This window comes from Loxodonta africana, chromosome 2 (assembly GCF_030014295.1).
Source record: "Loxodonta africana isolate mLoxAfr1 chromosome 2, mLoxAfr1.hap2, whole genome shotgun sequence".
NCBI lineage: Eukaryota > Metazoa > Chordata > Mammalia > Proboscidea > Elephantidae > Loxodonta > Loxodonta africana.
Window position 1 is genome coordinate 227544517 of NC_087343.1, and position 27853 is coordinate 227572369.

The following is a 27853-nucleotide window of genomic DNA, read 5'->3' on the forward strand; positions in this document are numbered from 1 at the left end:
GGAACCACCAGAAGCAGCCTGCCATCAGCTGGCAAAGCCAGCAATATGCCTTCAGTGTCCTACGTCGGCGGTATATCAGCGCTCCAGCCCTATGTTATAATATAGTCTGCAGGGTCCTTGTGATCACCTTTCCCTTCCACAAGCCATCCCACTGGTTCATTACACTGTTGATTGCACAAAGTAAGGAAGAAGTATCAATGACTGTGGACTTATCGGTAAAACATTTGTGTGCTAGAGGGTGGGAAATTAATCCATCAAAAACTCAGGCACCTTTGACCTCAGTGAAAGGGTCAAGTGGTGCGAGGCATATCGAGATATTCCTTGTAAAGCGAAGGATCATGTACGGTATCTGGCCCTTACTCATCGCAATTAAAAGGAGGCACAATGCCTGGTGGGCCACTTTGGATTTGGGAGCAACATATCCCTGATTTGGGTGTGCTACTCTGTCCTATTCACCAAGTGACTCGAAAAGCTGCTAGTTTTGAGTGGGGCCCAGAATAAGAGAAGGCTCTGCAACAGGTTCAGGCTCCCATGCAAGCCGTTCCCCCACTTGGGCCATATGATCCGACTGATCCAATAGTTCTGTAAGTGTCGGTGGCAGATAGAGATGCTGCTTGGAATCTTTGGCATCACTTGTTGGAGAATCTCCGCACAAACCCTTATGATTTTGGAGCAAAGCCCTACCACCCTCTGCAGATAGCTGCTCTCATTTTCAGAGACAGCTTTTGCCTTGTTACTGAGCCTCAGTAGAGACTGAACATTTTACCCTGGACTACCAAGTCACCAGGCAGCCTGAGCTACCCGTCATGAACTGGGTGTTGGCTGACCCACAGAGCCATAAAGTCGGACATGCATGGTAGCACTCCATCATTAAATGGAAGTGGTATATACGAGATTGGGCCTGATAAGAACCTGAAGGCACAAGGAAGTTTCATGAAGATGTGGCCCAAATGACCATGGTCTCCACTCCTGTCATAGTACCTCCCATCTCCCAGTCTGCACCTATGGCCTTATGGGGCATTCCTTATGATCAGTTGACTGAGGAGAAGAAAACTCATGCCTGGTTTACAGATAGTTCTGGGTGATATACAGGTACCACTCGAAAGTTAACAGTGACAGCACCATAGACCCTTTCTGGGGCCTCCCTGAAGGACAATGGTGAAGAGAAATTCTCCCAGTGGGCAGAACTTGGAGAAGTGCTCCTGGTTGTTCACATTGCTTGGAAGGAGAAATGGCTGGTATGTGATTACATACTGATTTATGGGTTGTGGCCAATGGTTTGGCTAGGTGGTCAGGGACTTGAAAGAAACATGATTAGAAAATTGGAGAGAAGGAGGTGCAGGGAAGAGGTATGTGGATAGACCTTTCTGAATGGGCCAAAGAAGTGAAGATATTTGTGTCTCAACATGAATGCTTACCAAAGGGTGACCTTAGCAGAGGAGGATTGTAACAATCAAGTGCATAGGATGACATGTTCTGTGGAAACAGTCATCCTCCTTCCCCCACCACTCCCGTCATTGCCCAGTTGGCTCATGGACAAAGTTTCCATAGCGGCAGGAATGGAGGTTATGCATAGGCTCAGCAACATGGACTTCCACTCAGCAAGGCCAACTTGGCCACAGCCACTGCTGAGTCCCCAGTCTGCGAGCACCAGAGACCAGCACTGAGTCTCCGATATGGCACCATTCCTAGGGATGATCAGACAGAAACCTGGTGGCAGATTACACTGGACTGCTGCCATCGTGGAAAGGGCAGCATTTAGTTCTTACTGGAATAGATGCTTACTCTGGATATGGATTTGCCTTCCCTGCACGCAATGCTTCTGCCAAAACAACCATCTGTGGACTTACAGAATGTCTTATCTATTGTCATGGTATCCCACATGGATTGCCTTGGATGAAGGGACTCACTTCATAGCCAATGAAGTATGGCATTGGGCCCATGCTCATGGAATTCGCTGGCTTTACCATGTTCTCCATCATCCTGAAGCAGCTGACTTGATAGAACAAGGAATGGCCTTCTAAAGACACAATTACAGCACCAGCTAAGTGGCAATACCTTGCAGGGTTGAGGCAGTGTTCTCCAGGAGGCTATATATGCTGTAAACCAGCATCCAATATATGGTGCTATTTCTCCCATAGCCAGGAGTCATGGGTCCAGGACTGAAGCAGTAGGAATGGGAGTGGTACCACTTACTATTACCTCTAGTGACCCACTTACAAAATTTTTGCTTCCTGTCCCTGCAACTCTATGTTCTGTTGGTCTAGAGTCCTTAGTTCCAAAGGGAGGAACGCTCTGACCTGGAGACAGAACACTGATTGCATTGAACTGAAAGTCAAGAATGCTACCCGGCCACTTTGGACTCCTCTGAACCAACAGGCAATGAAGGGAGTTACCATATCGGCTGAGGTGATTGATCCTGACTACCAAGAGGGAGTTGGATTGATAGTGGTAATGGAGGTGAAGAAGAGTATGTCTGGAATGCAGGAGATCCCGTAGAGCATCTCTTAGTACTACCATGCCCTATGATTAAAGTCAATGGCAAACTATAGTGACCCAATTTTGACAATACTACTAATGGCCCAGACCCTTGAGGAATGAAGGTTTGGGTCACCCCACCAGGCAAAGAGCCACAACCAGCTGAGGTGCTTGCTGCTGGTAAAGGGAATACAGAATGGGTGGTGGAAGAAAGTAGTTCTAAAAACCCACCCTGACCATGTGACCAGTTGCAGAATCGAGGATTATAATTGTACAGGTATTTCTTCCTTATATATGTGCATCAAATATTTTTTTTCTTCACTTACCGAATATAAGATGTAAACAGAGCTAGTGCATTTTCAGTTGTAGGTGTATTGTATCATGTTAGGTGCAAGCATGGCTTTATAATTGTCTGTATTTAGAGATTGTATATGGTTTAAGGAGATGTGTATAGGTGCCAAGTTAACAAGGGGTCGAGTGTGGTGGTTAAGATTGTTTGTCACCTTGCCAGGGCCATGAGTCTCAGTGGTTTGGCAGTTATGTAATTTGGCAGTTATGTAATGATGTAATCACCTCCATGATGAGATCTACTATGAGCAGCAAATCAATTGAAAGGGATTTTCCTTGGGGGTGCAGCCTGCATCCAGTGTTTATGGACTTTCTTGCAAAGCTCGCTGGTGTTTGCTCTGCTTTGGATCCTGCATTCAACTCATAATCTGACCTCCAGTTCTTGGGATTTGAGCCAGCAGCCTGCTGTTTTACCTGCTGATTTTGGATTCTTTAGCCTCCACAGCTACATGAGTCAGGAGAAGCCTCCAACCTGATGCTTGACCCATGGATTTGGGCCTTGCCAGACTCTACCACTGCATGAGCGAATTCCTTGATATAAATCTCCCTCCCTCTCACTCTCTCTGTCTATCTATATACACTTCACTGGTTGTGCTTGTCTCTTGAACTCAGCTTAAGACAGTGAAGAACGCCGAATATACCACAGACTGCCAGAAGAACAAATAAACCTGTCTTGGAAGAAGTATAGCCAGAATGCCCCTTAGAACGGAGGATGGCAAGACTTCATCTCACGTACTTTGGACATGTTACTAGGAGGTAGCAGTCCCTGGAGAAGGACTTAATGCTTGGTAATGTAGAGGGTTAGTGAAAAAAGGGAAGACTCTCAATGAGATGGATTGACACAGTGGCTGCAACAATGGGCTCAAACATAGCAACGATTGTGAGGATGGCGCAGGACTTGGCAGCGTTTCATTCTGTTGTACATAGGGTCACTGTGGGTCGGAACTGACTCGGTGGCACTGAGCAACAACAACAACCTGCTTTGTAAAGTCATTACTCTCATTTAAATTACTTTAGTGGACAAAGGATATATGACACCATTCAGAATATCAATAGACCTTTCATGTTCCAGGACAACCTCTTCTAACCTTGATTGTATTCTAATAATTTTTTGTCCAACATAAGCAAAGTCTATTCCAGTGATCCCTGTGATTATGGCCACCATGGAACAACCAATTCAAGTTCCTTTAGTAAGGGATTTTTTTTTTTTGGATAGCTGTTAAATCGGATGTTTGATGATTTTTCACAATCCTTAAATGGGTTGTGGCTCTCACCTTTCTGATTTCTCCAGAAGGTGGTTTAAAATAGAAGGAAATTTGAAGTACCCCGTTAGTCAGATAGTCAGTTCTGATCTAATTGGGTAGCAGCACTTTGTAGACATAGTGACCACACACAAAATGATGTCCTTTAAGGCCACAAGAGGAAAAGTTCCTCAAGGTTCTGGCAAGGCTAAAGAGGAATAAATACTAAAAGGAAACATTTAACTATTACCTGTGTCTCAGTCATCTACTGCTGCTATAGCAGAAATACCACAAGTGGATGGCTTTAACAAAGAGAAGTTTATTCTCTCACAGTCTAGTAGGCTAGAAGTCTGAATTCAGAGCGCTGCCTCCAGGCAAAGGCTTTCTGTGTCGGCTCTGGAAGAAAGCCCTTGTCATCAGTCTTCCCTTGGTCTGGGAGCATCTCAGCGCAGGAACCTCAGGTCCAAAGGATGCACTCTGTTCCCAGCACTGCTTTCTTGGTGGTATGAGGTCCCTATGTCTCTCTGCTTGCTTCTCTCTTTTATATCTCAAAAGAGATTGGCTTAAGACACTATGTAATCTTGTCAACCTCATCAGTATAACTGCTGCTAACCCATCTTATTACATCAGATGACAAAATGGTAGACAATCATACAAGGGAATCATGACCTAGCCAAGTCGACAGATGTTCTGGGGGGACACAATTCAGTCCGTGACAACCTATATCAGTGATTGGTTCACATACTCTAGATCCATTTAGAAAACATTTTTCACCAGTACTGAGAAGCAAAGAGGAATAAGTGAGCATTTTCTTTTGTGGGTTGAAAGATACTTTATCTTTAAAAGGAAATAGACCTGAACAAAAAGTGTTTTTTTCCAAAAAATAATAACCATCTCTGTAAATGTAATTAGAACATCCACTAATACTTATAAACTGATCTCAAATAGTAGTTAAGTTCTGAGAAGAACATTTCCCTTTGGTTTCTAAGATGTGAATCTAAGGTTCAATGTCTTTTGATTTTGCAGCAGTGTCGGTAGTGAGGAGATGTTGATAAGGTCACCTTTCATCATGGCTCAAGGGCTGTTTTTGTACTTTTTTTTTAATTGACGTCATCATGGAGTCAGGTGTTTGGTGTGCTTTATTTCCTGGCTGAGGTCACTGTTCCATCAGGAACTCTGGTTCTTTTCTAGAGTCCTTTGTGAACAGGATTCATCTTGTATTATTTATTGTCTTCTTCATCCACCCCTTCTTGCCTAGCTCTTACAATCTTATGCACCTCATTCTTCCGTGATTGTCCCTGAGCCTACGTGGGAGGGGCGTAATGTCAATAGAGCCTTATGTCCCAATTTTGTAAAACATTGAAAGTAAAACCCACACCAACCAAAGAACAAGTAATAAAGCACTCCTCTAATTATAGTACATAATAATCAAATAGTAATTTCTTCTACCAGGTTCTTCATCTAGAGAACCACTCCTTGACCTCCGCCCACCAAGTATCATCTCCAAGAGGTTCAATTCTACGTAATTGTGTCTGTAAATGTATGAGGAAATTATTCACTGAAGCTTCATTATGAGGAGTATATATACAAGCTTCAAATATATATTCAGTGTATAAACAACCGAAAGCACAGGTACCTCCTTGAGCTATAGTAGTGATACTTTGTAACACCACCTTTCTTGTGACTGCAGTTTTTTCATGTAAGACAGCCAGTCTATGTTTGGTGTTATTCAAAACCCAGGAGGCCAATTTTTGTAAAATTTTATCTTAGTCGTATGTTATCATTTCTAGTACTAGGGGTGAACATCCTTCAGCGTAAGTCATAAGTGGTTTACAGTGTTTGTATGAGGGTTTTTACAGAGTGAGAGGATTTTGTAACATCATTATCTGAGGAGGCATTTACTAGTTTTGCTGCTGTAGCCATGGCTTTTAAGCACCTGGGCAAGGCCTTGGCTATAGGATCCGGTTGAAAAGTTTAACAGGCTATAGATTCCTATTTATTTCCGTGTTTTTGAGTTAACACCCTCAGGCTTGACCTTCTCATTCGTGAATATACGTAAAAAGGCTTGTTTTTGTCCACTTTGTTCACGTCCTAGGTATTGAATGTGAGATAGACAAAACCGTGATTTATCTTTGGAGACCTTGTGGCTCTTTTCATCTAATTGTTGCAAAAGGTATCGACTGTCATTGAGAACATCAGAGTATAAAAGCAAATCATCTACATATTGAAAAATCAAGAACATCCTCAGGAACCTCTGATGAGACATGGTATCTTTGCCTTTTAGGCAGATTACACAAAAGATGAAGTTAGACTTTATAATCTTTTATTAAAAGCATTCCTGTAGTTAAAGAAAACTTTGTTGTTTTGCCAGAGAGATAACCACATTTTGGTTCTGTATACTATTTGATATCAAAAATTTTTTAAATCTTATAAATTTATAAATAAATCTTAGTTTTAATCACAAGAAATAACTTTTTTACTAGAGTTTTTAATGTGGCAAAAAAATGAGCACACTTTTTAGCAGGCTTCAAATGTATATATATTCTCTCTTTGGTATATAAAAATTTTAAAAAGTACATAAACTTAAATTATAATGAATATCTATTAATTAACTTAGTATCAGGCCAAGATTTTAAGTTATGTAAAAATCTTAAAATTATTTAAGCCTGCATACCTCTAGGTATAATTACTGTTGCCAGACAGAATGCTGTCTCTAAACCAAAGGCAAGCTCTCAGGACAAAATTGAGGTGGAGATAATCAACAATTTTAGGCAACAGCACACTCTTAAACAGCACAAAGCGACACACACAGGGAAAAAAAGTAGGTTTTAGGTCCAAAATTTTATTCACTTTTCAGAATTTCAAGATGGAAGGATCCTAGACCCTTAGGACTTGGCTGAACCCATTTTCAAAACTCTTTATGGCTGTCCAGTTTCCTTTGAACCCAGTCCAAGGAGGATATTCAAATAAAAACTACCTGTGGCCTCTGCTGTACCCTAGTATGACTTGGACCCAGTCCAATTTTCCTTGGCCCTAGTCCAAGGAGAATGTTTGAATAAAACAAATGGGAACCAATAGCAAAACTCAGACATCAAACAAAAGTTCTTTGAAATGATCACTACAGATTTAATCTTCAGTATAATTAATCCATTTCTAAGAAATTACAACATGTGACTCCAGAGTAAGAAAGACAAAGCAAACGGGAGCCTAGCTCTCCAAAGCGGACACTTACAAATTCAAGATGTCTTTGGTATAGTCAATTTACTTACTCAAAAACCCACATTGCATGGTCCCCTACTGAGAAGACATGTAAGAAGCAGGGGTTTTAGGAAGGAGAGGATAAGGAGATTTAAAACAGAAGGATGCTTAGAATCTCTAAGACAACTATACTTAGACTGAGGTCCCTGTCAAATGGATGTCTGAAGGCACAGAAATTAGAACAAAAGGATGGCTCATCAAGATGATTTATGGGTTCCAAACCCAAATCATGTCTAGCCTGAGTTGCTTCAACAAACATGGGAGTTCAAGATGCAAAGGGAGCAGAGCTCAGATCCAGGAGAGATTTACCCTCCGACTATGGGTTTGGCAGGAGATCAGTGGTTCTGTGGTTGCTGGAACATGGTCATTTACCAATTATAAGGCCAGTTGGGTCTTCTTCTCCTGATCCCACTTCTGACACCAAATAACTGATTAAAAAATAAACAGCTCAAAAACCTGTTGCTGTCGAGTCGATTCTGACTCATAGCAAACCTATAGGACAGAGTAGAACTGTCCTGTAGAGTTTCCAAGGAGCACCTGGTGGATTTGAACCACTGACCTTTTGGTTAGCAGCTGAGCTCTTAACCACTATGCCACCAGGGTTTCCTAAACAGCTCAGGACACCATTAATAGATTGCTATGCAGGTTTAATAGACAATTTTAAAGTTGGGCAACACATTTTTTACCCAGTGAATGAGTGCTGTAATTAGCTAGGATTCTTAAAATGTTTATATACAAAGTTATCAAGAACTTCTGCACAAAATTTCTGATTGGTTGACATTCATGTCCATCGTAAGATTAGTAAGTCTTGGTTACAAGACCCCTAAAGTTTTGAAAACAGGATATTTTCATCAATCTTGAAAACAGCATATGTTCATTAGTTTTTTTAAAACAGAATCTGTTTACTAATTTTGATTGTTTTCTGAGTTTTAAGTGAAAGTTAATGAATAATGAACCAAGCCTTTCTGGTTTCAGTGGGCCTAGTCACCTAGAAACAATATATCAAACAAATAAGCTATTTTTAAAGGTTAGTTTATAATATAGTTAAAGGATTATTTGTCAGAGTGCATACATTTTAAACATTTAACAAGGTGACCTTAAGTGTTATGAAATAGAGAATTCTTTGCTTTCATAATGTGAAACTTGTAATTTTTTGGCACTATTTTAAAGCAAACAGTCCAGGGCCTGTTGAGCACGCAGCCAAGGCTCCTTGGAAGTGCGGGCTGAGCTTCACCAGTGGGGGACAGTGCCCCCCCATGTCTCCTAGGTGGCCCCTCCTGGGGCTTGTCTCATTTCACATAATGGGAAGCAGGGCTTGGAGGCAGGGCAGGCTCTCTTGCAGCCCACAGCCTCCATGCTATCTCTTTGGAGTCTTTCTCTGGAGCCCCAGCCTCCGCCCCGACCCCAGAGCCAGCATTTGGGCCCCCAGCTGGAGCTGACTCACAGGCCACTCACTCTCAGCTAGAGTGCGCCCACAGCTATAAACCCTGTGATAGCTGCCTAGACACAGGGTCCTGTGTGTGTGTGTATGTTTGAGTGCCAAGGGAGATCTCTGTCCCTGGAGACACTGAGTTAATGATCCCAGACAAGTGCTGCTTGTTTGAGGTTTCCCCAAGTTCTGGTGTCTCAGGGCTCTGAAAGCTGACCTTTCGCCTTTGGCAGGGACTTTTGACTCTCAGGGTTGGGAGCTGCCAGGACTTTGACACCAAAATGGGCCTCTTTGTGTTTTTATTGTGATCCTCAAACATGTTGAATTGGAAAGAAGTCCAAGAAAGTTGTCTAATCTGGTGAGAGGCGGTGTTTACTGGCCATTTGTGATTCCCCAGGCATTTCTGATTGGACTGATGTCTCTCATAAGCTCTGCACATCTTTAATACTTTGTTATAAAACGCACCTTCTTGATAATAGGAGAATGGATTTGTTGAGTGTGAAACTGCATTGTAAGGATCAATGAGGAGAGGAGGGTTACTTGTATTCAAGCCCTTAGGAGGCCTGGGGTGCTTTTTCCCAGACCTCTTAAGTGCTGGGTGTGATCTATTTAAAAATGTTTGCCAGCTGGATACACAGGAGAAAGGTACTGGGTGTTTTAATTTGCATTTCCTGGATTATTAGTGATGACAAACATCTATTTTTTCATGTGTTCATTGGCTATTTTTACTTCTTTTGCAAATAGTCTGTTTATGTGTTCTGCAGTTTTGTTTTGATGGGGTTCAACCATTTATTATTGATTTATGTTTTTATTGTTGTCTTTAGGTACCATCAAGTTGGTTCCAACTCATAGCAGCCCTATGTACATCAGAACGAAACACTGCCCGGTCATGTGCCATCCTCACAATTGTTGCTATGTTTGAACCCATTGTTGCAGACACTTTGTCAGTCTATCTCGTTGAGGGTCTTCTTCCTCTTTTTCGCTGACCCTCTACTTTACCAAGCATAATGCCCTTCAGCAGGGACTGGTTCTTCCTGATAACATGGACAAAGTACTTAAGACTAAGTCTCACCATCCTTTGCTTCTAAGGAGCATTCTGGCTGTACTTCTGCCAAGAGAGATTTGTTTGTTCTTCTGGCAGTCCATAGTATATTTGATATTCTTCAACAACACCATATTGATTTATAAGAGCTCTTTATGTATGAAGGAAATTGATTCTTTTGTATGCAGCAAGTAGTATTTCCTAGTTTGTCATTTGTCTTTTTGCTTTGTCATTTTTTTCTTTAACCATTGGTATATTTAAAATGCTTTTGAGGTTAAATCTGACCTAGAGAAGACACCCCTGATTTTTAAAATTGCCAGCAAATTCTTTAAAGGTTAAAAAGATGGAACCGGGGGTGGGGGGAGTTTAAGATCCTCTGTTATTGACTAGGGGCTGGAGCCCTGCTTGTCATCCTGAGTTGTCTTAGGCTGGGTTACATAGAGAAGCAAAACCAGTAAAGTATATATATCAAGAGAGAGAGATTTATCTCAAGGAAATTAGTCACACAGTTGTAGATGCTGGTAAGTCCCAAGTCTGTGGGTCAAGTATCAGGCTGGAGGTGTCTGCTGACTTATGTAGCTGCAGGGGCTGACAAACCCAAGATTGGTCAGACAGTAGGCTGCTGGCTCACAGACTCCAAAGGCTGAAGAATCCCAAGATTGGCAGGTAAAATAGCAGGCTGTTGGCTCACAGGCTGTGGAGGCTGATGAATCCCAAGATCAGCAGGTAAGCTACTAGGTCAAGTCCTAAGAACCAGAAGTCGGATGATGATGAGCCAGATGCAGGATCCAGAGCAAGCAAAAGCCAATGAGCTTTGCCAGAATATCCATGTATATTGCATACAGGCCACACTCCTGAAGAAACTCCTGTTACAACTGATTGGCTGATCACATCAGATCAAATCATGGAGGTGATTACATTATATCACAAAATGGAGGATAACTACATCATTACACAACTGACAAATTACACCATTACATAACTGCCAAACTACATTACATTACATACACTGAGAATCATGGCCTAGCCAAGTTAACACACAACCTTAACCATCACACGGGTCATGGGCATGCCTGTGTTCCAGTTAGTTTCACTCATCAAACAGAGATCTGGCTCTTTGTGCTCCACAGATTAACGGTTTCAGGAATTTTCTCTGTGGATGTTAAGTCAGATTCCAGCTGGGCAAGAGGAAAAGCATGTTTGGTAGAAAAAAAGGACAAAATCAGTTTATCACAAGTTTTTTCAGAGCTTCTGAATTGAGACCCTTGGGAAAGATGTTTCTAACCTCCTTGGGCAGAGGACATCTTTGGGATGAGGACGTGTCTAAGATTTGGCAGAAACGGTAACAGAACTTTGGGAGCTGGGAGGAAACTGGTTGTTCCCGTGATCCTCTCCAGATGAGGATGGTTTATCCCACCCTGATGCTACACATCTGCTTAGTGAGAGACTCAGGACCATACTGTGGCAATTTGACCCTCAGCCCAGTGCAAGTCCAGATGGATCCTACCGGAATGTTTTCTGTTTTTCTCCTGGTGAAAAATAATCTATGTTCATGGAAAAAAAATCTTGACCATTACTGGATTTTTCAAGTTTCTTCTTCTTCGTGAGTCAAATTTGGTCATACATATCTCCTGGGAATCATTCATTCCATCCTGTTATTACAGTGTTTTGCCTAAAATATTATTTTCAACTCTATTTCAGGGGTTGTATGCCTTTTTTTTTTTAATTCCAAATGCTCCGTAGTTGCATTTTTTTTTTTTTTAATTTTTTGAGTTGATTTCTCTCTGTTGGAAGTACCCTTTCCTCATTCATTCACTCAGTTGCTTCTATCTTTGTGCAGCCCACCTTCCTTCCCACTATGGGTTTCTTTTGTGGCTCTCTTTCAACTTCAGTCATTTGTTTATTCAGAAAAACAGTCCACGATTCCCTGATCCCTTGTCTGTAACAGGCACTGCAGTCAGAGCTGGAATATGGTTGGGAACAGGACAAAGCAGCCCCTGCTTTTGTGGGGTCAACAGTCCAGACTCTGAGTACCTTTAGTTGAACACTTGTTTCTTTTAGCTACATTGTTCAGTGATGAAATTGTTAAGGTTGTGAATTTTCCTCAGCATGTAGTTTTAGCTGTACCACATATAACTAAGTGATCGGTGTGTTGATGCCTCTGAAGCTGAGATGTAAGGAGGGTTACCATCCATGTTAAGGAGGTGCCAACTAAATCAGCCTCATGCCATGAATGAAGCAGAATGGACAGGAAAGGTACTGGCACCCACTGACCCCAGCAGACTTCCTCCCCAGCCCAACCATCACCAGTGCCAAAGCTCCTGGGCCAAGGGAGAGCTCATAATCCTCACAGGTCTATACGTCTGTCAGCCCTGGCTTCTAGGTCCTTCTGCAGTCTCTCCCCATCTGCTCCTACCCAGCACCCCCTTTTATAATCAATACCTTGAACACTTCCTTACTCATTGCTATACACTCATGTTATTTCCTATCCTAATAGCATGGAGAAATAGAAGAAAATGTATTTATAATATAATAATGTGTGCTTTTGTACATAGGTGCTTGGGTGTGACCACGCTAGAAGAAACAGTGACGAAGTCAGATCCAAACAGTAATGATTGAGTTTGGACTTAGAATTCAGGGGGTCAGACATTCAGTACAAGGACTATAAGGAAACAAAATGGGAGGTATGGCTGAAACAAGACTCCTGTTGGGTGACGGGATGGTGGGCCATGCTTATTTGTTTGGGACACAACAGGGGGGGACGGAGGATGTGCCTCCAGTGGCACCCCTCCCCCCAGGGCCAGGGGTTCCCACTTCTAGGCTAGGGGAGAAATGGTGGGAGACTCAGAGGCAGCTGATCCTGGGGCTCCCCAGGATACAGAGCAAGACAGAAAAACACTGGGCAGACCCCACCCTGATAATTTCTTCCATGACTGGTTTTCACAGTGTAGAATTCATATCATTTGCACACCATTTCAAAATATGTCATGTATAGGAGAGGAGTTCCTGGGTGGCACAGATGGTTAAGTGCTTGGCTACTAACCAAAAGGTTGGAGGCGGAGTCTACCTAGAGGTGCCCCTGAAGAAAGACCCGGTAATCTACTTCCAAAAAATTGAAAACCCTATGGAGCAGGGCCGCTATGAGTTGGAATCGACTCGACGACAGTGGGTATGGAGTATAGTTCTACTCCGAAACACATGGGGTTGCCATGAGTTGGGATGGGCTCCCCTGCAACTGAATTTTCTTTTTTTTTTTTTTAGTGTATAGGATAGAAATGAGATGAGAGATTTTAAACAATCGTTAGAAGTGAAATTCATTGTGATCCCTCAGCTTCAAACGTCTCCATGATTTCATAACGCTGGGCTTTAAGTTTGCTAAATATTGAAATGGTCTTATGACCTTAGCTCCACTGGCTTCTTCTCCAACTGAATAGGTCACGCATGGGGAAGCCACAGGCCAGGGCACAGGACTCAGTGGTTTCTGCCAGTCTGTGTTCAGTCAAGCCTCCCTCCCTACATCCCCCTCTTCCTGATCTCGGGTGTCCTGCAGCTTCTGGAAGTGTTTGGAACCTGCTGCAAAATTTGATGTTGGTCTAGTCTGTCTGGAGGCCTGGTCTGTGTGGGGACTGTCCTTTGCACTGCAGGACATCGGCGCCCACATCACCAACTGCAGGACCACCTGGACCTGCCCCCATCGCTGCAGAAGCCAACAATGTTCCCTGAGGGGCCATCACAGCCTGCTCAGGAGAGCAAGATTTTCTAGAGTGTAGGCTCCCAGCAGTTCTCAGTGGCTCTTGGGTCTGAGTCCTCTGGGGAGCTACAGGCCATGGAAATAGACTGATCCTCCTCCTCCCAGTCTGCTGCAGGCTGGGAAGAGCCCAGAATTTGCATCTCTAAAGTGTTTCCTGGAGATGACTCTGGCTCCTTAGATGCTGAGCTCCCCCTGGGGCCTCACTGGCTCTGTGTGGAATCCCTACTTTAGACGGTGATCCTCTGTGTTTTCCTTGGGCGATGGCGCCTCCTCGTGCCAACTTGAGGAAGGACACCTGTGTGTCATAGAAGGGCCAGAGAGTTTACCACTGAGGTTTCTCTGTTCCTTGTCTCTGCCACCTCCCCCCCACATACACACACACGCACACGCATCCCCCACACGCTCACATACACAGACGCTCACACACACGGTCTTACCCACACGTATACATGCCACATACACGTTCACATGTATGTACCCCTCCAACCCAAAGAAGGAAGCTGGTCCCTGCTGGACAACCACCGCCCACGTGAAATCACCTCCTCACTGTGGCAACTCGTCTGGCCTCTGTGAACTGCCCCTCTTCAGAGCTGGAGCCCCATAGGCCTGTATGTAGCCAGGCCCCCACAGTGCCTCCCCATGCAGCCTGGCCTCCTACCACTGCAGGCCCTGTTGTAGCCCCTGGGGGCCTAGGGGACCCCCCACTGCCCACTGCAGAGTTTTGTGCAGGTTTGTGCTTGTCAATGGTGGTCTCCAGAGTGGCCCCCTGGGGCAGGGTTGAAGGGAGGGAGTCTGCCATTTGTCTCACCTTCACAGCCCAGGTCCCCTGAGCGCAGTGAGCTGTGAGGAGGTACGGGGCTGTGTGTCAGTAGGGGCTCTGTCCCGCAGGTGCTCTGCCTAGTGGGCGGGGTAGGGGTGTTGGAGCGGTGACTCAGGTGAGTCTGAGGGGCGGAAGAGGGGTGTGAGAGGTTCCACGCAGACTTGGCTTTGAGCGCATATGTCTGTGCTGGTTTGGTCTCAATAACCAGGGCTCCCCTCAGACTATGGGAGGGCCCCCATGCATCCAGGTACTGAGGACAGGCTGCAGAAGGGTGCCCCATAGAACCGGGACTTGGCCCAAAAGTTCTGGAAGGACACAGCCACCCACTGTCCTGGGACCGTTCATGGTGGCAGAGCTGACCTGGCTCCCCCGGACATCCTGTCATCTGGCCACCGCCTGCCACTCCTGGGTATTGGCATCCAGAGGCTCAGATGTCACCAGCATCGGTGGTCTTGGTGGCAGCACCTCAGGACCTCCTGAGCCTCAGACCATCCTGAGGCTGATGGGGAGGCCCAATCAGCCCCCGACACCCACGGCATGGAGGAGGAAGCCAAGGTGAGGGGGCAGGTGTGCAGGCTTCCGGGAGGAAGGTGGAGTATGGGGAGAGTGCCCCCAGGCTCTGCAAAGGCAATGCTGGTATCCCGGGCCCCCCTTGGCTCCCTCCTGTTTTCCCTGAAAGTGTGTTGTGGTTAAACAGGAACATGGGAGGAGGCATAATCCCGTCAGTGGAACAGTTCTGCTGCCTTCAGAGACAGCCCAGCAACCACAAAGCAATGTCCAGAGATTGGAGCAGGCACCCTGCCCTGGCTGTGGGTCCTGAGGCAGCACTGGTCCAGTGACCCCAAGCACGCCGGGCTGCCTGTGAAATGTGCCCATCTGTCCACGTTTGCAGATGGACGGTGCTCCTCGTAGGCTGAAGTGCCGGGAGCCTCTCGGCCCCCTCTGGTGCTCGCTGGTGCTCTTGTCCTTGTCTCCCCTTTGTGCCCGTTCACTGCTGCATCCCAGCACCTTGCATGGTGCTCGAGGGTATGTGTGGGAATGTGTGTATGTGGGGGGGAGCAAGTGAGTGAACAAATGAGTGACATTGATTCTGGGGCACCAGAATGTCAAAAGAACTCATCCCAAGTCTTATGGTGTGGGGGTCCTTAATATTTTGTGCCGCCTTCCTGGTTTTTATTATAAAAAAGTTAAGTTGAAGATAAAGCCTCAATTCTGACTTGGTTGATTTGAGCTAAGTTCCTCCACCGTGCCTCTGCAAAGCTCCATAGTGCGTGGTGCTCCCCATACCCACAGGGCAGGGCCCAGTCCGTCTCCTTTCGCTCGAGAACCATCATCAAACCTGCTGCTGGGCTTTTTAGATAAATGACGCTCAAGGAGGTCCATAAGATATGCTCCAGCCAAACTGTAGCCTGCTCAGCAGGGGAGGCCAGTCCTCCTCTCCCTTCACCCCTGTTCCTGAGTTGCCTCCTGGTTCCAGGGAGGAGCTGTTCGGCAGCAGCCCCAGCTGGCCGCACCCCAAGTTCTGCCTCTTAGCTAAACACCGTGTGAGATCCGGGGACATCCTGGCTTTGGGTTTCATCACCACCTTTTCATAAGTGTCTTCACCCCAGAGGGGCGATAACCTGAGAACAGGGTTCGCTTAGTACAATGGCCTGACCACCTGCTCCATTGGCGTGCCGCCTCCTGGTGACAGTATACGAGGCAAGGCCTCCCTCCCCATGCCCACTGCCTGCATCGGAGCTGGTGGTGACCTCTCTGCCTTCCTCTCTCTCCCTGTGTGATTAGGGGTTGATTGCAGAGCTGAGGGTACGTGGAGACCCCCGAGTGAGCCCCCAGCAGTGCCTGGACGAGGAGGAGGGTGATGACACAGATGGGGTAAGTGGCGGTAGGGGGGGCAGCCTCATGCTGGCCCCACCCTTCCATGACCCTGGGTGCTAAAGGCCAGTTCAGGCTTCCTTTCCTTGGGAACCCCAGGGTGACGTGAAGGAAAGATGCTACTTGGGGTACTTGTCCTTATAACGTCAGTGATATCCTCCTCTTGAACTTTGCATTTAAAATCAAATACTGAACACAAAATTAATATTACAGACCATCCCTAGAATAGCCAGCTAGGTGATAGAATGCATGGTAGTCACCATATCAAAATATGTACATATACATACACGCACACACACACACACACACACACACACACACACACACAGGTACAGAGAGACACAGAGTGAAACCTGTGAGAGCCGGAACTCAGCGGGGCAGCCTTGTTTTTCTGGGTCTGGAAAATTTTCCGTCTTTGACGGAGTCCAGTCTTACCACTTTTTTATTGTTTGTTTTAGTGGAAAATATTTGCGTTTTCCTTCTCTGACCATTTTCCACTTTATGCAGGTTCTGGCTTTTGTATTTTAAATAGAGAGAAATATCTATCACACGGGACCATGGAATAAAATCCACTGACTCCTGGGGTTGAAGGACGGGGGGAAGCCACATTCCAGGGTGGACCTCAGATCACAAAGACGGCCCTCCCCCCAAATGGACGTGCACTTTCCACATCGTACGTGTCACTGAAAACACTGAGGCAAAAGTGTCAGCCATGGCTGAATTGTGGGCAGTTTGTATTTATTTACACTTGCATGGGTTTCCAAATTTTCTCTGATAAATCTGTGGCTTTTACCCCTAGAAAAGCCCAGGGATGTAGTTGATGTTCAGTGCTCGTCCTCTGGCGGGCAGGGCTGCCGGATGGGCCCTACAAGTCCGTCTCCAGAGTGGCCGCCACACACCCCCTCCCAGGCCTGCCCTGCCATCTCCCCAGAGCCCCTGTGGAAGTTCCCCAAGAGGTGTCCGAACTCAGGGCCATGCCTGCTGTGAACTCTAAAGCAGAGGGCCAGTAGAGGACTCAGATGCCTTCTTTCCTCCAGGTTTTATTAATTTCAAATATTATGGCGGAAGGCAGTCCCGGCACCCATGACTTCCCCTGTTGGCCCTCACTGGGCCGGTCCTTCCCAGTGCCGGCCAGATGCGCATTGTAACTCGAGTGTGACCGTCCACCATGGGCAGTGGCAGCAAGGACACAGTCCTGTCCCCCTGTTCCCCTGGGCAGGCCCTGTTCTGTCTAGAGGCTGTCCGCTGTCCCCATGTTACCAATGTCCTCGGGGTTGAGTTTTGCTTGGGGCTTCTCTCTTCTCAGCTGTTTCCTCAGGATAATGTCCAGGAACAGGATGACCCATCAAAGGCCAGGAATGGATTTCTTTATGGTCCTCTGCCAAATTGATTCCCAAAGGGTCACTTTAATTCATCTGAATGGACAAGTCTATTGACCCGCCAATGCCCACACGGGGAAGGGTGGCTTTCCTGTCCCAGTGGCCATGCGTAGCTGCCCCTGGCCTCTCCCTCCTGGAAACAGCTGTGAGAGGAGGGTCCGGGCTGTGGCTGGCCCAGGATGAGGCTCAGGCCCGCTTGGCTAGAGCACTGGTCATCATCTTCTTTGTTCTACGTACACCACTTAGGCATCGGGAGACTTTGGAAGTGGGCATGAGGACAACCAGGAGCATCTCACGCAAGAAATGGTGAGTGGCTCTGTAAAGCCAAGTTCACCTCCTGGGGCCCTGGCATGATGGTCTCTTTCTGCCCATCGGAGTGTGTGCGTGTGTGTGTGTGTGTGTGTGTGCGCATGCACACACGTGGCCCCCCTCTGTGTCCTGAGACACCTCCCCAGCCAGCAGTCAGGACTTACTGGCAGTGCCTGGCTGCCGTGTCCAGTGAGTGACCTACTCCTAGTGTCCTGCACCTTCATTTATGCCCGACATGCCTGACGGGCTCAGGACAGGGCTGAGCCCTACCCAACACCCCCAGCCTGAGGCTGCGTTCCTTCCCATATCCTCTGCGAGGCAATGGTCCTTTACAGTGAGGTTTCTGAGTCTAAACATTGCTGGTCCTTGAAGTGACCTTGGCATTCATCCTCCCCCCAGAGCTTGCAGGGGTCCTTGGGGGACTGACGGGCTGTAGCTCTGCAGCCAGAAGGAAAGGCTGTGCCGGCCGTGACGGTACTTTCTCCAGCTCTCGTCATCGGAAACAACACACGCAGGGAGGAAGGGGAGGAGAGGGGGTGTGCATGAGTCTCCTGGGGCCACCCAATCAAAGTACCACTCACTATGTGGCTTAAAACAACAGACTAGGTGGCTTAAAACAACAGAAATTTCTCATAATTCTGGAGGACAGAAGTTAGAAAATAGGGTGCCAGCAGGGCCAAGCTCCCTCCAAAGGCTCTAGGAGAGGGCCCTTCCTTGTCTCTTCCAACTTTTGGTGGTTCCCAGCAATTTTTGGCTGTAGCCACATCACTCCAGCCTCTGGCTTCACAGGGCCTTACCTGTGTCTCTGTGTCTAAATTTCTCTGTCCTTATAAGGAGCACCTGGCACATTGGACTTATTCCCAAATGTGGCAGTCTGGTCCCATAACGATTACAGCCTTGGAAACCCTATGGGGCAGTTCTGCTCTGTCCTGTAGGGTTGCTATGAGTCGGAATTGGCTCGACAGCAACGAGTTTGGTTTTTGTTTGTTTGTTTTTCTCTCATGTTAACTTGGTTACATCTGCAAAGACTTTATTTCTAAATGAGGTCATACTCTGAAGTTCCAGGTGAACATGAATTTTGGGAGGACACCTTTCAACCCAATACAGAAGGGAAAGGAGAGGGAAGGGGAGGGTGGGGAAAAGGAAGGAGGAGTCTAAAGAGATAAAGAGCTTCAAAAATGCTGAACTAGTGATGAGCAGGACTGGCAGATAGAGGGTCTGAGCGACCAGAACAGACTGTTCTGAAGCTCAGTCCTCAAGTCCTCCACCTCCCCACACCCTCCTGGAGCTGCCCGACAAGACAGAGACCACCAGGTCCGCCCCAGAGCCGCCCACTCATAAAACCACACATACAACTACCCCCCACCCCCACCTGGCCAGGAGTCTACCTCTAGCCACGCACCAAACCCAATTCTGTTTGTGAGGACTGCCTCGTTGGGGGCTGAGATGGAGTGGCCCTCAGCGAGGAGGCAGGCCGACTCTGGGTAACAGGCTGTTTCCAGGGCCAGCAGAGGAGGCTGAACCCCACTCGAGTCCAGCAGGGGTGTGGGCAGCTGCCCAGGGGTCCCAGACCTCTCTGTGGGGCTGGGAAGGGAAGAGCAAGGGCTAAAGCGCAGCGTAAGGCAAGTGTAAGATCTGGGGAGAGCATCCGATGAGAAAACTGAAGTACACGGTGCCTATCTGTTTAAGTCATTTTAAAACTGGGCCCTTTAACAATTTAGGATCCATACACGATATACTTTTGACTTTCACGTTTTAAGCAAATTTACAAAAATATAGATTACATTTTGACAAGAAATGGCAAATAAAATCCTAACTCAGCTCCTTCATCATGAGGTAAAGAATCATGAGTCTGGCACCAGGGTGGCCTGACCGCAGGTGGGGAAGGGATATCTGGGCCCAGGGCGGCCCCAGGGTTTGTCCCCTTGGAGCCATGGGGCTTCACAGGCTGGATAAGAGAAGACCACCCACAAACTGCTCTGCCAGAGACAATCTGAGGTGAAGTCCTGTGCTTATAGATTACAACATATATTTTCTTTCACAAACCAATCAAAACACGCGGTAGGTTCCTGCACCTTCAGTCTGGGGATATCTTCCCCTCTTCCCCCACCAGGGCTCTTCCCTGAAACCCATCGTGCCTGAGGCTCCTCCGGTCACCTCTCCACCCTTGGCTGGAGGCAGCAACACTGAAGATTCCAGAACTGACGAAATCGAGGAAGCAACGACAGTGGCTACGTTAGGAAGTAAAACTTTTCTGAGTGTGGGGGGGGGGGGTATGGGTGTGCGGGTGGGTGGGTGGGTGTGGGTGTGGTGTGTGAGTGAGTGTCTGTTGCATGGTATATGTGATGTGTATATGTGTATGGCATGTGTGGGGTGTAGGGGTGTGGTGTGTGTGCATATGTGTGTGTGGTGGTATGTGTGTGATATGTGAGTGTGTGTATGCATGTTTGTGTGTGTGCATGTTTGTGTATATGGGGGCAGAAGGGTTGGATGTATGGTGTGTGTGATGTGTGTGTATCTGCAGTGTGTGTAGTGGTGTGTATATGTGATAGGTATGTTTGCGGCCTGTGAGTTTCAGTGTGTATGTGGTGTGAGTAAGCATATGTATCTATTTGATGTATGATGTAGGTATGGTGCTGTGATGTGGTGGTGGTGGTGTGTGTGTGTGTGTGTGTGTAGCTGAGTGAGGGCCACACGTCCAGAACTGGGGGTGGGCAGCTTTGGCTGGCACCTGGCTGCCCTCTGAGTGGGCATCAGCAGGAGGCTCACAGGTCCAGGGGACTAGGGCAGATCTGCTGCTTGGACTGGGCCTTTTCCTCTGTTGGGTCTGCATCCTGTTCCTCCGTGTCTGGCAGCAGCATTTGTGGGGAGCCCCAAGGGTCTGCTGGAGTGGGGCGCCGCTAGGCAGTCTGGGTGATGCCTGTTGGCCGTTCTGAGGGGGAGGCAGCAGGGGCAGGAGTTGCCTTCACCCTGGCCTTTGTCATGCAGCCCTGCTGTCTGTGGGCCCCGGGACCTCCTCTCTGGGGTCAAGGTGGCCTTGGGCGGTTTCCTTGCTGGTGGTTGGCCAGGGGTCCTTCTCAGCTTCTAGAGTCCACCTGCATTCTTTGGCTCCTGGCCCCCTTCCTCCACCTTCAAAGCCAGCCATGGCGGATCGAGTCCTCACCTGGAATCTCTCTGACTCCTCTTCTACCTCAGCTCGCCTGCCTTGCTTGTCTGCTCTTTAGGGCTCATGTGATTATTGGGCCCACCTGGACAACTCAGGCTACTCTCCTGCTCATAATCAAGGTCAGATGTTCAGTAGCTTTAATTACCTCTTGTAGCACCTAGACTAGTGTTTGATTAGCCAGGAGGCGGGGGTGTTGGGGAGACATCTTTAGATTTCTGCCTACCACACTTAAGTCTAGGTTTTAGGAAATTATGTGTGTGTAAAAATATATATATATATATATTTTTTTTTTAAAGAAGAGCATTTATTGTTTTTTAGGTTACTGGAGTAACTCATGCTGAGTGCAGCCAACTTGGAAACAGGAAAGAACAAATGAAAATCGTTCAGGGTTGTCCCCAGAGGCCACACTGGTCATAACTTATATGTCTTTCCCTTAGCTTTCCAAAGGCATAAGGGTGTCTGCTGCAGTTGTCATTACTCAGGGACAAAGCCAGGAGGGGGCCTGGGCGATGTGCTAGCCAAGGGTCAGACTTGGGGCCACCAGGAACGGGACAGCCTGGCGGGGCCTGGTGGGAGCTGGACACACTGCCCCCTTGTGGCTCCTTTGAAGCCATTCAGCTCAGGCCCAGTCTTTAGATTGGCATGCTGGGCGGGGGGGGGGGGGGGGAATGCAGGGATGGACAAGAGCAGGGTTGGCAAGTGTTCCCTGTCCAGGTCCAGATGGCAAATATTTTGGGCTCCATTGGACCACACACCTCTCGAAGCATATTCGTATGTGTCTTGTTTTGTTGTGTAAAATCATTCTCAGCTCAAGGGCCATTCAAAACCAGGCTGAGACCTGTTTGGCCCACGCAGCAGTAGTTGGCTGACCTTTGATCTAGATTAAAGGAGACGCCACTAAATGTGGGGCGTGAGCCTCGGTCCAGTCCTGGAGTCCTCCTTCCCCGACCCCAAAGAAGAAGCCATGAAGGACAGTGTTGGGCCAGCAGGGGAGATCTGAATATGCGCTTTCTCTCAGATCATTCTATGTATCAGTGTTAAACCTCCTGAACGTGACTGCTGTTTTCTCAGAGAATGGTCTCACTTTTAGGAGGCACTGAAGTGTTCAGGGGAGAAGGGTCATGATGAGGGCAGCAGACTCTCAGATGGGTTAGCAAAAGAATGAAGTTGTATGTGTGTGAGAAAGTCTGTGTGTGAGTGTGTGTGTGTGAGAAAGTCTATGTGTGTGAGTGTGTGCGTGTGAGAAAGTCTTTGTGTGTGTGAGAAAGTCTGTGTGCATGTGAGAAAGTCTGTATGTGTGTGAGAAAATATGTGTGTGTGTGAGAAAGTCTATGTGTGTGTGTGAGTGTGCATGAGAAAGTCTATGTGAGTGTGTGAGTGTACGTGTGTGAGTGTATGTGTGAGAAAGCCTGTGTGTGTGTGTCGAGGACATGGGGCCATTCATGGTTCTATCCTTGTAGTATTTCTGTAGGTTTCCAATTTTTTTCAAATTAAAATTTGGAGGGAGAAGGGGGAAAGAAAAAGCAATGAGTGATTAGAAGGCATTCTGGATGAGCCAGGGCCTCTTGGTATGAGGAAGCCAGGAAGCATCTTCCAGAAGGTTCTGGACCTCTCTGTTGGGCCAGGGGACACCGAGACAGGGGCGGTTCACCAGCGGGGAGGCACATGCCATCTCTGCCATTGCTTAGAATTGCCTTTGCTGGTTTCGTCACTGACTTTTCATTCTCCCCCGTTTGCCTGTCCCAGGTGGATGCTCTCGTTTGAGCCCCCAGCCCCTGGACACCCCACCTGGAGCACAAGTGCTTATGGGCTTGGGCTCTCATGGGGCCAGCTAGGCTCCAGGCCAGCCCTGAGGGTGCTGGGGGGCGAGTGGCAGGTGTCCTCTGCAGAGGGGCAGAGAGGGCGAGTAGAGCCCCGGCCACCGCCCCAGGTCTGACATGGCCACTTTGCCTCTCCTCCCAGCCCAGACCCTCCCTGGTGTGGAGCAGGGGAGAGAAAGTGACACCCGTCCTGTGGGCTCAGATGTGGCTGCCGCATGGGACAGCGTGGAAGAGGTGAGTCCCCCTCCCCGTGACCCTGACCCATGAAGTCAAGGCCCGAGGGCCAGTGCTCCCTGGTCCACTTGCCGGTGACACCCAGAGGAAGCTCCCAGGGCACGGTTGTCCTTCCTGCCTTTTGCCGCCCCCGACATGCCCAGCTCACAGTGGGTGCTCACCGGCCACCCTGTGTCCACAGCAGGGGAGGCTCCCAGTCAGCAATGGGAGTGTCCAGTGACACTGAGGCAGAGCCTCTTGGTGTGCGTGCCCTGGACAGTTCAGACTTCCTCTCCCCCAGGACAGCAGCACCAGCACAGAGAGGGCTGTGCTTGGCTCGTCCCAGCTGTGCCTGGTCCCCCCTCTCATTCCTAGGTGGCCCCGAGGCCCGGCTCTACAGGCCTGAAGGGGCAGAAGGGGGAGCCAGGAGCCCAGGGCCTGCCTGGCCCTGTCGGTCCCCAGGGTCCCGCAGGCCCAGCCATCCAGAGCCCTGATGGCTCCGCCGCACAGGCTGTCCCTGGGCCGCAGGGACCGCCTGGACCCCCTGGGCCATCAGGAAGGGACGGCGCCCCAGGAAGGGATGGTGAGCCAGTGAGTATGCTCTCCCCTTGGTCAGACCAGCTCCTGCCCAAAGGTGGTGGGCTCGGGCAGAAGCAGGAGAGGGTGCGGGAAGTCCACCAAGACCAGAGCAGGGAACAGCGTCCCGGGACCTCTGGAGATCCCAGAAACGGCATTCCCCCAAGAGTGCTGAGTCCTTCCCTTGTGCAGAAGCGGAAAGGGGTTCAGAGATGCCCCAAGGCTGACAGCGGCTCACACTCACATGGAGAAATGGCAGACTTGGGGTCTGCAGTGTTTGGGTGTCAATACTGTACTAAGGTTTTTAGGGACAGGAGTAGGTAAAATTAGAATTAGATCATTATTTTCCCATGGAGTGTTCAGGTTTGCAGGCGAGATTTGAATGTAGAAATGTGTTGCCATGTCTGACTGAAAGTGGGAACAGGAGGGGGTGGTTTGCCATCACTCATGGTCTCTTTTGCCCCTTCCAGGGAGATCCCGGCGAAGAAGGAAAGCAGGTAGGTGGGCTTCTCTTCCCTTGGCCTTAGAGCCAGATGTTACCTGTTACAGGTGCATGAGACCCTGAGGCTTTACTTTACCTCCTGAGTCTCTCTTTCAACTCAGCATAGTGATGCGATTTCAGAATGAAACCATTTGGAAAATGCAATGGAAATTTTGTTAAAAGTATATATCTAAGTTTTGACAGAAAAATATAAAGTTAAGCCTGTGTATTGATGTGTTTAAGCTAACAACTAGGAAAATAGAAAAAAAGTAGAAGGTATAGCTTCTACATTCTTAGAGTAAAAAAATAAACAATAACAAAATAAACTGAAAGTGTTTTGGGGAGGATGGTGCAATACAGAAAAAAGGAAGTGATAGCAGCGAGGGCAAATTTATCAGCAGGTACAATAAATGTAAGCATTCCTATCTTCCAGTAGTCAGTTTGGGTTTTTAAAGATTGACAAATACTATTTCTGAGAAATGGAAGTAATTAAAAGGACACAATAATGTTGCAAATTAAGATTTGGGAAACAATATACTGGGCAAATGGTAACATGAAACAATATACCAGGCAAATGGTAACATAAAACAAGCAGAAAATGGGTATCACAGTATTAATCATAGACATGATAGATTCAAAATAAAAGCATTCAAAAAGGACAAGAAGGGTTATTTCCCACTAACCATGGAGCAATCAAGATTGAACCTTTTTGCGCTGACAGCAAAGACCGTGATGAAATGTGGGCGGAAAGGAACTAACCCACCGTCCTTTTGGGAGACTTTTTTTGTAGTAGACCTCACTCCTCAATCCATAGAGCAGGGGTGTGTGTATGTGTGTGTGTGGTATAGTATCCAAGTGACTCAATTGGCAAGTTGCTCTAATAGATTTCATTTGAATTTCATGTCCAAGAAACAAGCCGTACACAGTCTTTTCAAGCACCCATGGAAATTCAAACACATTGACCATTTAGACCCCAAGGGCTTCTCACCCATGTACTGAAAGTAGCAAACACACAGGCACGTTCTCTGTCCACAGTGCCCACAACAACATACACAGGTACACGCAGGCACACGCACACATATGCACATGCACACATGTGGGTGTATACACACGCACAGTGCAAGCTCACATGTGCACGCGCACGTGTAAGCACACGTGTAAACACATGTACTTATACATAGCAGACAGAGGGCTCGGTATTTAGCAAGGATGTCGATGGAGATGCCACATACCTTCATGGCATGGATCCCCCCAGGCACTACTCTGAAGTCAGGGACTCCCATTGTGGGGGCGCGTATCTGGGGGTCTGACCCTCGCAGTGAACGGTGATGTGGCTGCTCTCTGGATTCCAGTGCCTCCATCCAGCCAGGCTATGTGCGAATAGTGGGCGTTCTGGTCGTAGGGCAGGGGGGGCACTGGCAGCACAGATGCCATGGCATCATCACCGTTTACCTGCTGACCCAGCGGAGGTTCCTGCCCTGACTGCGCAGACTCTCTGTCTTCCAGGGCAACACTGGGCCTCAGGGCTTCCCGGGAACCCCAGGAGAGATAGGCCCCAAGGGCGAGAAGGTGAGTCTTGGCCTGGCCTGGCCGGTGACCCCTTTACCCTGTCTCCCCCTGACTGCATGGGGGCTGTGTGCCCTTGGTGTAGTGGGCTCGTGCTATGTTCTAGGGGGACCCTGGGGTCGGGCCACGTGGACCCCCTGGGCCCCAGGGGCCTCCAGGACCTCCAGGACCATCCTTCAGACACGACAAGCTGGTGAGTCCCATGTCTGGGCCCCCTGCACCAGGGCTCAGCCCTGTCCAGGGAGGGGGACCTGGCCTGGCTTCTTTCTGCACGTTCCTTGCATTTAGGAACGTGATTTCCTATCGGTGCTGCTGGCCCCACAAAACGGCCTTCCTAGGAGGAGGCCCCAAGCCTTCAGAGTCCCAGTGGGCTTTCAGCTGGCTCTGGGGCCTCAGACATCCTGGGAGCCCGCAGGGGGCCTGGCCCCCCAGGCTCTGCCTGTGTCCCCTTAGGCTTTCCTCATCCTAGTAGTGGGGCCTTCTCTTTGCTTCTCATGTGACATCTCAGAATGCTGGAGGCGTGATGGGGTGTTCAAGGCTGGGGCGGGGGCGGGGGCGGGTTTGTACCCACTGTGCTTCTCTGACACCCCTCTTGGGGCACTTTCCCCTCAGACCTTCATCGACATGGAGGGGTCTGGGTTTGGTGGTGACCTGGAGACCCTCAGGGTGAGTATGCCTCGGCCAGGGAGCTGTATGTAGAAAGGGTTGTCGGCGCCCACAGGCTCTCAGCAGGAACCCTTCACGGGTGGTAACAAGTGGATGGGAGGTGGGGCATCACTTGAGGGTGCTGTGTGTGTGTTGACCACTCTGTCTGTCCCTGTCCAGGGCCCACGAGGCTTCCCCGGCCCCCCTGGGCCCCCCGGCGTCCCAGGCCTGCCTGGTGAGCCAGGCCGCTTTGGGGTGAACAGCTCAGACATCCCAGGGCCTGCAGGCCTCCCCGGTGTGCCTGGGCAAAAGGGGCTCCCGGGGCATCCCGGCCCCCCGGTAAGTGCTGCTCCCTTCCTTCCAGCATAATCCTCCCACTCTCCATCTCTGGGCTCCCCCTCCCACACCTGCCCATGTCCTCAAAGGGAGGTGGCTCTGCCCTGGAGAAGTGTGAGCATGGTTCTAGCATCACTGACCCACTGGGGGACCACAGGTGGGAAGGTAGACTTCACAGGGTCTCCCTGCTGGTCAAGGTGATTCTCGTGGCATTGGGGCGGGGGGAGGGGGCAGGGAGGGAGTTCCATAAAAGATGGTGAGCTCAGGTCTACACCAGAACCCCTGCCTGGAAGGATGGGGGCAGTAAGAAGCTGCATTTGGCTGACTCACCATTCTAGGAAACCTTGAGGACTCCCCTCACTGCCCAGCCCCTTGGGGCAATACAGGGGGCTCAGTGGGCACCACCGTGCCACTTTCTATAATCAGGCCGCCCACCAACTGCAAGTGCCTGGCTTCTCACTCAGCGATCTGCCTTGGACCCATGATTCATAAATGCACACGAGCTCATTCTAGCAATTGCCCACAGCCCTGTCCCCATCTCTGTGGATGGCACCCCGTTGTCAGGCTCAGCACACAGAGAAAACCACCTCACAGACCCATCCGGGGACTACCCAAGGATAAACCCCTAGGAGCAGAGTTTTACATTAGAGAACGTGCCTGGTTTATGTGTTTTCCATGTTGCCTGGCTGCCTTCTAGAGGGCATGTGGCATCTGTGTGGACCCAGCAGCCGTGTGCAGTGCAGGCATCGGAGTTGGACCATCTTGCCTCCCCCAGTTTGATCAGCAACTCAAAAAGCAACTAAAAGTAAAGACAACTGAACAGCAGGTGGTCTGAGCTGCTCTTGAATGAAGCTGCTCTTGACTTTGGGCAGGATCTCCTGTGAGTCCTCTGACTCCAGCCTCACATCCAGAGGACATGGAACATCCCATGTGTCCTTGCTTCTCTGAGGACTTCTGTGGACTAACCCATCACTGGTTTTTTAGCAGCTTTGCTTTTCTCTCTCCCAGGGACCCCCAGGTCCTCCAGGAAAAGAGGGGCGACAAGGAGAGAATGGCGAGAAAGGAAGCCCTGTAAGTAACCCCACATAAGTCCAGGGTGCAGTTGGCTCAAAGCCACATG

General features: G+C 48.6%; 1 protein-coding gene across 2 annotated transcripts in view; it reads left to right on the forward strand.

Moving 5' to 3' along the window:
• The window catches only part of COL18A1 (collagen type XVIII alpha 1 chain), a 136922-nt gene that overhangs the window by 78546 nt on the left and 30523 nt on the right, over window positions 1-27853 (forward strand). For both annotated transcript variants that reach the window (XM_064279574.1, XM_064279573.1), the window contains 11 exons: window positions 16153-16242; window positions 17868-17927; window positions 20044-20173; window positions 23059-23150; window positions 23505-23720; window positions 24176-24202; window positions 25693-25755; window positions 25859-25945; window positions 26365-26418; window positions 26578-26736; window positions 27742-27804. In XM_064279574.1, the coding sequence (XP_064135644.1) occupies window positions 16153-16242; window positions 17868-17927; window positions 20044-20173; window positions 23059-23150; window positions 23505-23720; window positions 24176-24202; window positions 25693-25755; window positions 25859-25945; window positions 26365-26418; window positions 26578-26736; window positions 27742-27804 (1041 nt within the window). The remainder of the gene's footprint in view (window positions 1-16152; window positions 16243-17867; window positions 17928-20043; window positions 20174-23058; window positions 23151-23504; window positions 23721-24175; window positions 24203-25692; window positions 25756-25858; window positions 25946-26364; window positions 26419-26577; window positions 26737-27741; window positions 27805-27853) is intronic.